Raw genomic sequence first — 15,827 nt, forward strand, 5'->3', positions numbered from 1 at the left:
TTGCAGAAGTGAGTGCCCCCATCACTGATTAGTACTCTAGGGACACCAAACCTGCTGAAGATATGTTTCTGGAGGAACTTCAACACTGTTTTAGTATCATTAGTGGGTGTGACAATGGCCTCCACCCATTTTGATACATAATCAACTGCCACCAGAATATAAGTGTTTGAGTATGATGGTGGGAAAGACCCCATGAAGTCAATTCCCCATACATCAAACAACTCAATCTCCAAGATCCCTTGTTGAGGCATGGCGTAACCATGAGGCAGATTACCAGCTCTCTGGCAACTGTCACAGTTACGTACAAACTCTTGGGAATCTCTATAGAGGGTAGGCCAGTAGAAGCCACATTGGAGGACCTTGGTGGCTATTCGCTCACCTCCGAAATGGCCTCTATATTGTGATCCACGGCAATGCCATAAGATCTTCTGTGCTTCTTCTCTAGGCACACACTTACGGATTATTCCGTTTGCACATCTCTTAAAGAGATAGGGTTCATCCCACAAGTAGTACTTTGCATCAGTAATTAATTTTTTCTTTTGTTGCCTGCTGTACTCCTTGGGTATGAACCTTACAGCTTTATAGTTTGCAATATCTGCAAACCATGGTGTTTCCTGAATGGCGAATAAATGCTCATCCGGAAAGGTTTCAGAGATCTCAGAAGAGGGGGGCGTCCCTTCTATTGGCTCTATCCGGGACAGATGATCAGTCACTTGGTTCTCTGTCCCTTTTCTGTCTCTTATTTCTATATCAAACTCTTGTAGAAGCAACACCCATCTTATAAGCCTGGGTTTTGAATCCTGCTTTGTGAGTAGATATTTAAGAGTAGCATGGTCAGTGTACACTATCACTTTTAATCCTACCAAGTATGATCTAAACTTGTCAATGGCATAAACCACTGCAAGTAATTCTTTTTCTGTGGTTGTGTAATTTTTCTGGGCATCATTTAAAACACGGCTAGCATAATAAATGACATGCAGAAGCTTGTCATGCCTCTGCCCCAGTACTGCACCAATGGTGTGATCACTGGCATCACACATTAGTTCAAATGGTAATGTCCAGTCTGGTGCAGAAATAACTGGTGCTGTGACTAGCTTAGCTTTCAGAGTCTCAAATGCTTGCAGACACTCTGTGTCAAACACAAATGGCGTGTCAGCAGCTAGCAGATTGCTCAGGGATTTTGCAATTTTTGAAAAATCCTTTATAAACCTCCTGTAGAATCTTGCATGCCCCAGAAAGCTTCTGATTGCCTTAACATTAGCAGGTGGTGGTAATTTTTCAATTACTTCCACTTTAGCTTGATCCACCTCTATTCCCTTGTTTGAAATTTTATGCCCAAGGACAATTCCTTTCGTCACCATAAAGTGACATTTTTCCCAGTTTAAAACTAGGTTTGTCTCTTGGCATCTTTTCAGAACAAGTGCTAAATGGTTAAGGTAGGAGCTGAATGAGTCTCCAAATACTGAAAAGTCATCCATGAAGACTTCCAGAAATTTCTCTACCATATCAGAGAAGATAGAGAGCATGCACCTCTGAAAAGTTGCAGGTGCATTACACAGACCAAAAGGCATCCTTCTATAAGCAAACACTCCAGAAGGACATGTGAATACTGTTTTCTCTTGGTCCTGAGGATCTACTGCAATTTGGTTGTAACCTGAATAGCCATCCAAAAAGCAGTAATATTCATGACCTACTAGTCTCTCTAGCATTTGGTCTATGAATGGTAAAGGAAAATGATCCTTTTTTGTGGCTGTATTGAGCCTTCTGTAGTCAATACACATGCGCCACCTTGTAACTGTTCTTGTAGGAACCAGTTCATTTCTTTCATTATGAACCACTGTCATACCTCGCTTTTTGGGGACAACTTGAACAGGGCTCACCCAGGAGCTATCAGAAATATGATAAATAATCCCAGCCTCCAGTAACTTGGTGACCTCTTTCTGTACCACTTCCTTCATAGCTGGATTTAGCCGCCTATGTGGTTGAACCACTGGTTTAGCATCATCCTCCAATAGGATCTTGTGCATGCATCTAGCTGGGCTTATGCCCTTAAGGTCACTTATGGACCACCCAAGAGCTGTCTTGTGTGTCCTTAGCACTTGAATTAGTGCTTCCTCTTCCGGTGGATTTAAAGCAGAGCTTATGATCACCGGAAAATTGTCACCTTCTCCCATAAATGCATATTTCAGGGATGGTGATAATGGTTTGAGCTCGGGTTTAGGAGGTGTTTCCTCTTCCTGAGGAAGTTTCAGAAGTTCTTTCAGTTCTTCTGAATCCTCCAGCTCATGCTGAACATCTTTAAAGATGTCTTCCAGCTCTGATTCGAGACTTTTAGCCATGTTAACCTCCTCTACCAAGGAGTCAATAAGATCAACTTTCATGCAGTCTTTGGGTGTGTCTAGATGCTGCATGGTTTTGACAGCATTTAACTTGAACTCATCCTCATTGACCCTCAGGGTTACTTCCCCTTTTTGCACATCAATGAGAGTTCGTCCAGTTGCTAGGAAAGGTCTTCCTAGAATGAGAGTAGCACTCTTATGCTCTTTCATTTCTAGCACCACAAAATCAGTGGGAAAGGCGAATGGCCCAACCCTGACAAACATGTCTTCAATCACGCCTGATGGGTATTTAATGGAGCCATTAGTAAGTTGGAGACATATCCTGGTTGGTTTGACTTCTTCAGTTAAACCAAGCTTTCTAATAGTGGATGCAGGTATTAGGTTGATGCTTGCCCCAAGATCACATAAAGCTGTCTTGGTGCAATTACCCTCTAATATGCAAGGTATCAGAAAGCTCCCGGGATCTTTAAGCTTTTCTGGAAAGCTTTTCAGAATGACTGCACTACATTCTTCAGTGAGGAGAACTCTTTCGGTTTCTCTCCAATCCTTCTTATGACTCAAGATCTCTTTCATGAACTTGGCATAAGAAGGTATTTGCTCAAGTGCCTCTGCAAACGGAATCTTTATTTCAAGAGTCCTGAGATAGTCTGCAAAGCGAGCAAATTGCTTATCCTGCTCCTCTTGGCAGAGTTTTTGAGGATAAGGCATCTTGGCTTTGTATTCCTCAACCTTAGTTACTGCAGGTTTATTTCCTATAGAGGTGGTTGGGGAGCCTTTTTAGAGGGGTTGTTATCAGCACTTGTGTGTGTCTGGTCCCTCACTGGCATTTGAATGCCAGAGTTAGAAGCTGGAGTGGTGTTGGACGCCAACTCCTTACTTGTTCCTGGCGTTTGAACGCCAGAACTGAGCTTCCATTGGGCGTTTGATGCCAAATCCTTGCCTGTCTCTGGCGTTTGAACGCCAGAGTTATTCCTCTCTGGGTTCTTACTGTCCTCAGAGGGATTTTGAATAGCAGTTTGTTCATTTCTTGGCTTCCTACTGCCCTGAAGTGAGGTATTTAATGTTTTCCCACTTCTTAATTGAACTGCTTGGCACTCTTCTGTTATTTGTTTTGATAACTGCTGTTCTGTTTGCTTTAACTGTACTTCCATATTTATATTAGCCATTCTTGTATCTTGTAATATCTCCTTGAATTTGGCCAGCTGTTTTGTTAGAAAATCTAATTGCTGATTGAATTCAGTAATTTGTTCTGCAGGACTGAGTTCAGCAGTTACTGTTTTAGCCTCTTCTTTCATGGAAGATTCACTGCTTAGGTACAGATGCTGATTTTTGACAACTGTATTAATGAGCTCTTGAGCTTCTTCAATTGTCTTTCTCATGTGTATAGATCCACCAGCTGAGTGGTCTAGAGAAATCTGAGCTTTCTCTGTAATTCCATAATAGAAGATGTCTAACTGCACCCATTCTGAAAATATTTCAGAGGGACATTTTCTTAGCATCTCTCTGTATCTCTCCCAGGCATCATAAAGAGATTCATTATCTCCTTGTTTAAAGCCTTGGATGTCCAGCCTTAGCTGTGTCATCCGTTTTGGAGGGAAGTATTGATTTAGGAATTTTTCTGACAGCTGTTTCCATGTCCTTATGCTAGCTTTAGATTGGTTATTTAACCACCTCTTAGCTTGATCTTTTATAGCAAATGGAAACAGTAATAATCTGTAGACATCCTGATCTACTTCTTTATCATGTACTGTGTCAGCAATTTGTAAAACCTGTGCGAGAAACTCTGTAGGTTCTTCCTGTGGAAGACCGGAATACTGGCAACTTTGCTGCACCATGATAATAAGCTGAGGATTCAACTCAAAGCTACTGACTCCAATGGAGGGTATACAGATACTGCTCCCATATGAAGTAGTAGTGGGGTTAGCATATAACCCCAGAGTCCTTCTGGACTGTTCACTTCCACTTAGGTCCATGATGGAGAAAAGGGAATTGATGTGAATTGCAAATAGAATATATTTTTAAAAAAAAAATTTTTGAAAAAGATTTTAAATTTTGAAATAAAAATCTGAATTTTAAAAGTAAATTTCGAAAGTTTGCTTTAAAATAGAGAGAAAATATATTTTTGAATTTAAAAATAATTACTTAATTAAGAAGATTTGAAAAACTTTAGATATGATTTTTTTTTTTAAAAAAAATTTTAAATTTTGAAATAAAAATCTGAATTTTAAAAGTAAATTTCGAAAGTTTGCTTTAAAATAGAGAGAAAGGATATTTTTGAATTTAATGAGGAAAGAGAAAAACAATAAAATAGCACAAGATTTAAAATTTTTTAGATCTAATGCTTCTTGTTTTCAAAAATTTTGGAGGGAAAACACCAAGGAACACCAAACTTAAAAATTTTAAGATCAAGGCACAAGAAAAACTCAAGAACACCTTGAAGACTCACAAGAACAACAAGAACATGAAGAAAGAACACCAAACTTTAAATTTTTAGAAAACTTACATAAAATTTTCGAAAACAAAAGAAAAGCTAACAAGAAAACACCAAACTTAAAGTTTGGCACAAAATTTAATCAAAGAAAAATTATTTAGAAAAAATTTTAAAAAGAAGATAGCCAATTACCAAGAACATAAGCACAACTCTCTAGCCAATTGAGCTATAAATTTAACATATTTTAATATTGTATATAAAAAAATAAAATTTTCCTTGGAAACTGATATTTTGAAAACAGCACAAGAAAAATAAGAAAAGACACAGAACAAGAGAAACTAAAGATCAAACAAGGAAAATAAACAAGAACAACTTGAAGATCAAGAAAGAACAATGAACACTAATTTGAAAATTTTAAAGGAAAATAAAGACATTCAATTGACACCAAACTTAAAATATAAAACTAAACTCAAATAGAGGAATTCAATTATTAGTAAAAAAAATAAAATTTTGAAAAATTATTTTTGAAAAAGAAAATAAGGATTCTAAAATTTTAACAAGAATAATAATAAAAGACTCAAAGACAAATCACAGATTAATAAAGAAAAAATAAAAATATTTTGAAAGATTTTTGAAAAGAAAGTAAAAGACTCTGACCCAAAAGACAAAATCTTCCTAATCTAAGCAACAGGATGAACCGTCAGTTGTTCAAACTCGAAAAAACCCGGCAACGGCGCCAAAAACTTGGTGCACGAATTGTGAATCACACTTTTCATAACTCGTAACACTAACCAGCAAGTGCACTGGGTCGTCCAAGTAATACCTTACGTGAGTAAGGGTCGATCCCACGGAGATTATTGGTTTGAAGCAATCTATGGTTATCTTGTAAATCTTAGTCAGGAAATCAATTATAATTATCAGTATGAATTGCGAAGAATAAAAGAGCATGGATTAAATACTTGTTCTGCAGTAATGGAGAATATGTTAGAGTTTTGGAGATGCTTTGTCTTCTGAATCTCTGCTTTCTCCCTGTCTTCTTCTTCACGCACGCAAGGTTCCCCCTATGGCAAGCTGTGTGTTGGTGGATCACCGTTGTCAATGGCTACCATCCGTCTTCTCAGTGAAAAAGGTCCAGGTGCGCTGTCACCGCACGGTTAATCATCTGTCGGTTTCCACTCATGCTGGAATAGGATCCATTGATCCTTTTGCGTCTGTCACTATGCCCAGCCCTTGTGAGTTTGAAGCTTGTCACAGTCATTCAATCCCTGAATCCTACTCAGAATACCACAGACAAGGTTTAGACTTTCTGGATTCTCAAGAATGCTACCAATAGATTCTAGCTTATACCACGAAGATTCTGATTAAGGAATCCAAGAGATATTCATTCAATCGAAGGTAGAACGGAGGTGGTTGTCAGGCACGCGTTCATAGGTTGAGGATGATGATGAGTGTCACGGATCATCACATCCATCATATTGAAGTGCGCATAAACATCTTAGATAGAAACAAGCGTGTTTGAATAGAAAACAGAAATAGTTGCATTAATTCATCGAAACACAGCAGAGCTCCTCACCCCCAACAATGGAGTTCAGAGACTCATGCCGTCAAAGAGTAAAAATTTCAGATCTAAAATGTCATGAGTTGCGAAATAGACCTCTAAAAGTTGTTTAAATACTAAACTAGTAACCTAGGTTTACAGAAAATGAATAAACTATGATAGATGGTGCAGAAATCCATTTCCGGGGCCCACTTGGTGTGTGTTGGGGCTGAGACTTAAGCTTCTCACATGCCTAGGCTATTTCTGGAGTTAAACGCCAGGTTGTAACCTGTTTCTGGCGTTCAACTCCCATTTGTAACTTGTTTCTGGCGTTTGACGCCAGACTACAACATGGAACTGGTGTTGAACGCCAGTTTACGTTGTCTATCCTTGAGTAAAGTATGGACTATTATATATTGTTGAAAATCCCTGGATGTCTACTTTCCAACGCAATTGAGAGTGCGCCAATTGGACTCTTGTAGCTCCAGAAAATCCATTCCGAGTGCAGGGAGGTCAGAATTTAACAGCATCAGCAGTCCTTTTTCAACCTGAATCAGATTTTTGCTCAGCTCCCTCAATTTCAGCCAGAAAATACCTGAAATTACAGAAAAACACACAAACTCATAGTAAAGTCCAGAATTGTGATTTTTATTTAAAAACTAATAGAAATATAATAAAAACTAACTAAATTATACTGAAAACATACTAAAAACAATGCCAAAAAGCGTATAAATTATCCGCTCATCAGTCTGCCATCTCTAATGAGATTCTGGCAGCTTGCACCTCAAAGATCCCAACTTTCTCCATTACAGAGAGTGGCATAAGGTTAATGCCTGACCCCAGGTCACACAGAGTCTTCTCAAAGGTCATGGTGCCTATGGTACAGGGTATTAAGAATTTACCAGGATCCTATTTCTTTTGAGGTAATTTTTGCCTATCCAATGCATTCAGTTCATTGGTGAGCAAGGGAGGTTCATCTTCCCAAGTCTCATTACTAAATAATTTGGCATTCAGCTTCATGATTGCACCAAGGTACTTAGCAACTTGCTCTTCAGTAATGTCTTCATCCTCTTCAGAGGAAGAATACTCATCAGAGCTCATGAAGGGCAGAAGCAGGTTGAATGGAACCTTTATGGTCTCTGTATGAGCCTCAAATTCCTTCAGGTCCTTATTGAGGAACCCTCTAGTGTTCAGAGGACGTCCCATGAGGTCTTCCTCATTGGGATTCTCGTCCCCCTCCTCCCTTGTAGGTTCGGCCATGATGGTCAAATCAATGGCCTTGCACTCTCTCTTTGGATTTTCTTCTGTATTGCTTGGGAGAGTACTTGGAGGAGTTTTAGAGACCCTTTTACTCAGCTGGCCCACTTGTGCCTCCAAATTTCTAATGGAGGATCTTATTTCATTCATGAAACTTAGAGTGGCCTTAGATAGATCAGAGACTATATTTGCTAAGCTAGATGGATTCTGCTCAGAATTCTCTGTCTGTTGCTGAGTGGATGATGGAAAAGACTTGCTATTGCTAAACCTGTTTCTTCCACCATTATTAAAGCTTTGTTGAGGCTTATGTTGATCCTTCCATGAGAAATTTGGATGATTTCTCCATGAGGGATTATAGGTGTTTCCATAGGGTTCACCCATATAATTCACCTCTGCTATTGCAGGGTTCTCAGGATCATAAGCTTCTTCTTCAGAAGATGCTTCTTTAGTACTGTTGGATGCAGCTTGCAATCCATTTAGACTCTGAGAAATCATATTGACTTGCTGAGTCAATATTTTATTCTGAGCCAATATGGCATTCAGAGTATCAATTTCAAGAACTCCCTTCCTCTGAGGCATCCCATTACTCACAGGATTCCTTTCAGAAGTGTACATGAACTGGTTATTTGTAACCATGTCAATGAATTCCTGAGCTTCTGCAAGCATTTTTTTTAGGTGAATGGATCCACCTGTAGGATGGTCCAATGACATCTTAGATAATTCAGACAGACCATCATAGAATATATCCATGATGGTCCATTCTGAAAGCATGTCAGAAGGACACTTTTTGGTCAGTTGCTTGTATCTCTCCCAAGCTTCATAGAGGGATTCACCTTCTTTCTGTTTGAAGGTTTAAACATCCACTCTAAGCTTGCTAAGCTTTTGAGGAGGAAAGAACTTGGCTAAGAAAGCCGTGACCAGCTTATCCCAATAGTTCAGGCTATCTTTAGGTTGAGAGTCCAACCATATTCTAGCTCCGTCTCTTACAGCAAACGGGAAAAACATAAGCCTGTAGACCTCGGGATTAACCCCATTGGTCTTAACAGTATCACAGATTTGCAAGAATTTAATTAAGAACTGAAAATGATCTTCTGATGAAAGTCCATGAAACTTGCAATTCTGTTGCATCAGAGAAACTAATTGAGGCTTTAGATCAAAATTGTTTGCTCCAATGGCAGGGATTGAGATGCTTCTTTCATGTAAGTTGGAATTTGGTACAGTAAATTCACCAAGCATCTCCCTTGCATTGTTGTTGGGTTCGGCCATGTCTCCTTCTTTTTCAAAAATTTCTGTCAGATTTTCTCCAGAGAGTTGTGCCTTAGCTTCCCTTAGCTTCCTCTTCAGAGTCCTTTCAGGTTCAGGATCAACTTCAACAAGAATGTTCTTATCCTTGTTCCTGCTCATATGAAAAAGAAGAGAACAGAAAAGAAAATATGAGATCCTCTATGTCACAGTATAGAGATTCCTTATGTGAGTATAAGAAGAGAAGAATAGAAGAAGGAAAAGATAAGAATTCGAACACAGAGGAGAAGAGTGGGTTCGAATTTTTGAGTAGAAGAGAAGTGTTAGTAGATAAATAAATAATTAGAAGGAGATGAGAGATAGAAGAATTCGAAAATAAAATAAAATAAAAATATTTTTGTTTTTAATTTAAAATTAAGGTTAAAATTCGAAATTTAAGAAGAGAAATAAAATTAAATTAAAATTTAAATCAATTAGTTAATTAAAAAAGAATTTTTGAAAAAGAAGTTAGTGATTTTCAAAAATTAGAGAGAGAGAATTAGTTAGGTGGTTTTGAAAAAGATAAGAATCAAACAAGATAAGATTAATTGACAACAAGATTTGAAAATCAATTTTGAAAAGATAAGAAGTTAGAAAAGAAAAAGATATCATTGAAATTTATTTTGAAAAAGATTTGAAAAAGAAATTTAAAAAGATTTGATTTTGAAAATTAAAGTTGATTACTTGACTAACAAGAAACTAAAAGATATGATTCTAAAATTTAAAGATTGAACCTTTCTTAATAGGCAAGTAACAAACTTTAAAATTTTTGAATCAATCACATTAATTGTTAGTAAAAATTTTGAAATTATGAAACAAAATAAGAAAAAGATTTTTGAAAATCAATTTGAAATTTTCGAAAATATGAAAGAAAAAATGAAAAAGGTTTGATTTTTGAAAGAGATTTGAAAAAGATAGAATTTTTAAATTGAAAATTTGATTTGACTCATAAGAAACAATTAAATTTAAAAAATTTTTTACTAAATCAAACCAAATTTTTTAAAATTTATGAGAGAATAAGGGAAAGATATTTTTTTGATTTTTGAATTTTTAATGAAGAAAGAGAAAAACAACCAAAAGACTCAAAACATGAAAATTATGAATCAAAACAACTAATACATGCCAGAACACTTTGAATGTCAAGATGAACACCAAGAACACTTTGAAGATCAAGATGAACATCAAGACTTATTTTTGAACATTTTTAAGAAAAGAAAAACATGCAAGACACCAAACTTAGAAATTTTCAAACTTTAGACACTAACAAATTGAAAATACATATGAAAAACAAGAAAAGACACAAAACAAGAAAAATTAAAGATCAAACATAGAAAATCATCAAGAACAACTTGAAGATCATGAAGAACACATGCATGAATTTTCGAAAATTTTAAGAAAAATTAAAAAGATGCAATTGACACCAAACTTACAAATTGACACTAGACTCAAACAAGAAACATAAAATTTTTTGTTTTTATGATTTTATAAGATTTTTTTTTGTTTTTTCGAAAATTATTTTGGGAAAAACGAAAAAGAAGAATTTTTTTAAAAAAAATAAGAAATAAAAATCTTAAAAAATAAAATAAAATTACCTAATCTGAGCAACAAGATGAACCGTCAGTTGTCCAAACTCGAACAGTCCCCGGCAACGGCGCCAAAAACTTGGTGCACGAAATCGTGATTGTTCATTCCTTGGTAACGGCGCCAAAAACTTAATACGCACGTTCATAATCTTAATTCTTTGTCACAACTTTGCACAACTAACCAGCAAGTGCACTGGGTCGTCCAAGTAATAAACCTTACGTGAGTAAGGGTCGATCCCACGGAGATTGTAATTCTAGCCTCTACCACGAAGACTCTGGTCTCACGATCAGGAGGCTAAGAGATATGCATTCAAGCTTGCTTTCATGTAGAACGGAAGTGTTTGTCAGGCACGCGTTCATAAGTGAGAATGATGATGAGCGTCACATAATCATCACATTCATCATGTTCTTGTGTGCAAATGAATATCTTAGAGAAGAAATAGGCTTGAATTGGATAGAAAAACAATAGTACTTTGCATTAATTCATGAGGGACAGCAGAGCTCCACACCTTAATCTATGGTGTGTAGAAACTCCACCATTGAAAATACATAAGTGAAAATAGGGTAGACATGGCCAAGTGGCCAGCCTCCCATGGAGGTCTAGAGATCTAAAATTGATCAAAAGATCCTCAAAAATGATCAAAAGATTTCTAACACAATAGTAAAAAGTTCTATTTATACTAAACTAGTTACTAGGGTTACAAAAATAAGTAAATGATGCAGAAATCCACTTCCGGGCCCACTTGGTGTGTGCTTGGGCTGAGCATTGAAGCTTTCACGTGTAGAGGTCTTTCTTGGAGTTAAACGCCAGTTTGTAACCTGTTTCTGGCATTTAACTCTGCTTTGCAACCTGTTTCTAGCATTTAACTCCAGAATATGGCAGAAAGCTGGCGTTGAACGCCAATTTGCGTCATCTAAACTCAGGCAAAGTATGGACTATTATATATTGCTGGAAAGCCCTGGATGTCTACTTTCCAACGCAATTGAGAGCGCGCCATTTGGACTCCTGTAGCTCCAAAAAATCCACTTTGAGTGCAGGGAGGTCAGAATCCAACAGCATCTGCAGTCCTTCTTCAGCCTCTAAATCTGATTTTTGCTCAAGTCCCTCAATTTCAGCCAGAATTTACCTGAAATCACAAAAAAATACACAAATTCATAGTAAAGTCCAGAAATGAGATTTTTATTTAAAAACTAATAAAAATATACTAAAAACTAATTAAATCATACTAAAAACTATGTAAAGACAATGCCAAAAAGCGTATAAATTATCCGCTCATCATTTAGTTAACCCGGTTTATGGTTTAAGTTCTTTATATATTTATTTTGTTTTGTTTTATTCTAAGCTTGAATATCCGTATGTGGTTTGAAGTTCTAGGATTACCTTTGGCATCCCAGGTCCTTACATCTTACATTATTGGGCACTGTTACCATACTATGAACCTCCGGTTCTCATTCCATACATTATTGTTTTTCAGATGCAGGACGCGACCCACCGTAGTGAGTTGGGTGATGGTAGCAGAGCGGAGGATCTTATTCTATTTTGTTGTCTTCTTGGTTATTTTATCTTTTACTTTCATTTTTGCATTTTGTTCTGCCTAGAGGCTTTTATTTGAGAGAATAAAATTTGTATAAGCCCTTTTGAACTACAGTCTTCTTGTTGTCTGTATATGGCTAGCCGACTTAAACTCCGCGAGTCGTGACTAGATTCTTTTGATATTATACTATTATATTTGATACATCTTATCTGTACCTTGTGTTTTCAGTTAGTAGCTTCGCTAGTACGTTATGCGCTTTTCAAATCCTGTTTTTGGAGCTAAATCCTTCATCAGGCTTCTAGAGTATATTATTTCTTTCTATATAAATATGTATAAGCCTTAGAATTGTCGTAATCTCTGATTAACCTTTGCTTTACGGCTAGAGGTAAGGCTTAGGGTAATTGGGGTGTTACATATGTTCTCTTATATAACTGTGTAGGAAAGAATTGCGGAGATTGAGCAACATGATGAATCATCTAAACCGTTGTCTCATAATGATTCGCTTGCTCAAGCTCTTGGAAGGGAGCACCCGGGTAGAGTGCGTGACATGGGTATCGGACCGACTACTAGTCAAGTGTTTGGTACGAATTCACACCAGCCGAGCATTGGAACTCAAAGGAAGGAGACACAAAGGGTGCTGCTTGAACTACAAGTAGAACTGACGGATGAGAAATTAAAAAGGAAGGCAATGGAGGATGAAGTAGCAGCCAAGAAGACGAAGAGGCAGGGAATGGAGAGTGCTATGATATGTCTAGTTAGGGGACAAGGTAGGGAGCTGCCAGCAGAAGTGGCTGCATGGATGAATTCCTTGGAGGAACAGAGTAGAAAGTAGAACCTAGGACTTGAAATTTATTCTTTAAGTTAAATATACACTTTTTTATTGTTGGCTATGTAACTCTTAGTAAGGAATTTGGATTAATATGAATATTTTTATCTGTTTTTGCTAATGTCGTTTATCCATCAATTTATTCTTTCAGTTACAAAATAATTGATTTTTCTAAAATAAAAAAAAATTCAAAAAATAACAGAAAAACAAAAAATAATACCTAGTATATTCAAATTAAAAGAGCATTGATTGCGGATGCAAAATACAATATTTTCGTGGCCATTTAGTAGGGCAATTAGCGGCGGTTACAAAATGGCCGAAAATAATTTTAAATTTTTGGACAATCAGATAGCGGCGGTTTTAAACCGTCTCAAAATACATTTAAAAGAAAACAACGGTCAACAGAATAGCAGCGGTTCAAAATCGCCAGAAAATGCAGTGGAATTTAATGTTGGCCAAATAGCAACGGTTTAAAACCGCCGCTAAACCAATCAACGCTATTCACGGGATTTCGTAAGCGGTTATGAAAAACCGCCGCAAAATTAAATCTCCACGCCCTATACTACAACAGTTTTTAAACTGCTGATAACTTGTTTTGCGGCGATTAAAAACCGCCGCTAATCACTATATCAACTGCTGCTAAGCACCGGTTCTCTTGTAATGATCGTTGATGGTGGAAGACGCGTAATTACTCGTGAAAAAAAAATTATGATTTTTTTATTGTAAATAAGAATAAAGTGAAATTAAAATTACTTTTGGTTTAGAAAGCTTTTTTTTTCTTTTGTTAAGCTTCTTTTACAATAAATATATTAATTAATATTAATTAACTACAGTTAATTAATATCCTAGTTTATTACCTTTATTTTTTGGGCGTATAAAAGGAGTCACTGTCTCAATACAAATCATAGAACATATACAAACATTTCAAGTTGATTGAATAATCATGAAAAATAGGGATCCGTGTTGGGGAAAAGAAATCATATGATGCAACCTCATTGGCTGAAGGCCAATAATCATATATAATAATTAAGGAGAAGATCAACCTCACAATCCTCCAAAGATCAATAGAAGGAATCCAATAGGGCCTCTCTGTCACGGAAAATTTTTGGAATCGGATCACATTTAATACGTATTCCAAAATCATTAAAATAATTTATCCTTAAACATATATATAAGGCTTTAGTACAATAAATTTAAATGAGTGATTGTAAATTTATTGAAATATATTTTAAATATGTTTAAGAACACATAATATTCTTGTGCACTTAATTTTTTTTGGATTAATTAATTTTGATTAAGGGTGTCTGTAAACTTAGTTTAATTAGATTTGAGTCCAATCTTAATTTTTTATTAAATCATTTTTAAATATTTAAATTCAAACTTAATTAAAAAAAATTGGTTAAANCGAATTTAATTTTATCCAAAATATAACCTGAGTTCGATCTTAAATTGATATCGGATAAAAATAACAAATATAAATCAATCCTACCAAATATGTCTCAGATCAACCAATTAAGATTGATTGTTGAGTGATTAGTTTATTTGTCCATTTAAATATATATTTGACGTTTGAATCTTATCTTATATACATAGTAATTTATTGGTCATCAACGACATAATAATCTTCGAATTGAAAGATACTATAAAAAATGTGTGTATATACAATAATTTATTAGTCATCATTAACATAATAATGTGTGTATAAATTCTAATATAAAGATATTTTAATGACTATCATGATTATATAAATATTATGAAAGTCACTTCTTTTACATTTTGATATATATTTTTTATTTTTTAAATTAAAAGGTATTATGTTAATTTTTAATAATACTTTTTTAAAGTATGATAATTACTGTAATCACTGTAATATAGTTATATATAATATATATATATATATATATACTTCGGGTCAGGTAAGTATTTCAGGTCGGGCCCGAATTTTGAGTTTGAAGTTAGAACTTGGAAGCTTACCAAAAACAAAGTTGGAAGTTGGAAGTAACAAGGCACACATATGAGAACCCCATCTTAAAGAAGACACGTACGTTTGTCACATACCATACGAAAGAAGCCTCTTGTGTATGCGACGTGTAAACTAATTTCCCACTTATTCCCACCCTCCAACCCATTGCCTCTATTCCACACACTTCATACCATTTCAAACACGCTCCACCTTCTCCAATTTCTCTCTTATTTCTTTCACAAACCCAAGTTAAGATTACAACACATCAAAGGAAACAAATCTTCACCTCTTTTTATCTCCCACTGCATGAAACAAGACAAGAACCCTCCTTTCATGGCTCACCAATCTGAAGCAGACCAGATAATTCCTTCTCAGCCATTGGAACCTAAAGATCATCATGCCAACATGGAGCAGCAACAAGAAAAAGAAGAAGAAGAAGAAGAAGAACACAATAGCATTGATGCTAGAGAGAAATATAAAGATAGTTCCAAAGTAACATCACAAGACCCTTGTGCTTCGAAAATAACGGAGAAGGAAATAGGAGTAGCAGCATTGGAGGGAGAGGATAGTGGGCGTGAGAAGCTGAAGAGGCATAGAATAGAGGTAGCTAAAAGGGTTTGGATTCCAGAGATATGGGAACAAGAGGAGCTCTTAATGGATTGGATAGATTGCACTGCATTTGATGCTTCTTTGGTTCCAAGCACAATCACAACCGCACGTGCTGCTTTGGTTGAACAAGATCGAAGAAGAACAACCAAGGCTACTGCTGCTTCTGCTGGACTAAGAATAGAGAACAGGTGTTAGAAACATTTTTTCCCCTCTCTTTTTCTTTCTCTTTTTCTTTTCTGTATTATTCTGTTTAACCACAACCATATATTATTCATGATGGAATTGAATGGTTCATTATTAATGTTGTCTTTCTATGATATAATTGTATTCTTTTTCCGGGAGGTTGAAGATCTGAAAAGCTAATTAACTAAAACTTTCGGAACTACAATAAATAGGATGATTAAATTATTTACTTATATTTAACTAATTTACCAAATATCGCTCTTGATATTCATGAATATACAGG

The 15,827-nt window shown here is 35.9% G+C and overlaps 1 protein-coding gene and 1 long non-coding RNA gene across 4 annotated transcripts in view; both read left to right on the forward strand.

Annotated features, from left to right (window-relative positions):
- Positions 1-12,489, forward strand: part of LOC107648270 — a 31,321-nt gene extending 18,832 nt beyond the window's left edge. The window contains exon 3 of one of the 2 annotated variants that reach the window (XR_002349766.1): positions 12,403-12,489. This is a non-coding gene — a long non-coding RNA (uncharacterized LOC107648270). The remainder of the gene's footprint in view (positions 1-12,402) is intronic. The other variant, XR_002349767.1, reaches the window with a different exon arrangement.
- Positions 14,853-15,827, forward strand: part of LOC107648271 (protein BIC1) — a 25,489-nt gene continuing 24,514 nt past the window's right edge. The window contains exon 1 of one of the 2 annotated variants that reach the window (XM_016352205.2): positions 14,853-15,549. In XM_016352205.2, coding sequence (XP_016207691.1) covers positions 15,059-15,549 — 491 coding nt within the window. In that variant the 5' untranslated portion in view covers positions 14,853-15,058. The remainder of the gene's footprint in view (positions 15,550-15,827) is intronic. The other variant, XM_016352206.2, reaches the window with a different exon arrangement.

Source organism: Arachis ipaensis, chromosome B06 (assembly GCF_000816755.2).
Source record: "Arachis ipaensis cultivar K30076 chromosome B06, Araip1.1, whole genome shotgun sequence".
NCBI classification, from domain to species: Eukaryota; Viridiplantae; Streptophyta; class Magnoliopsida; order Fabales; family Fabaceae; genus Arachis; species Arachis ipaensis.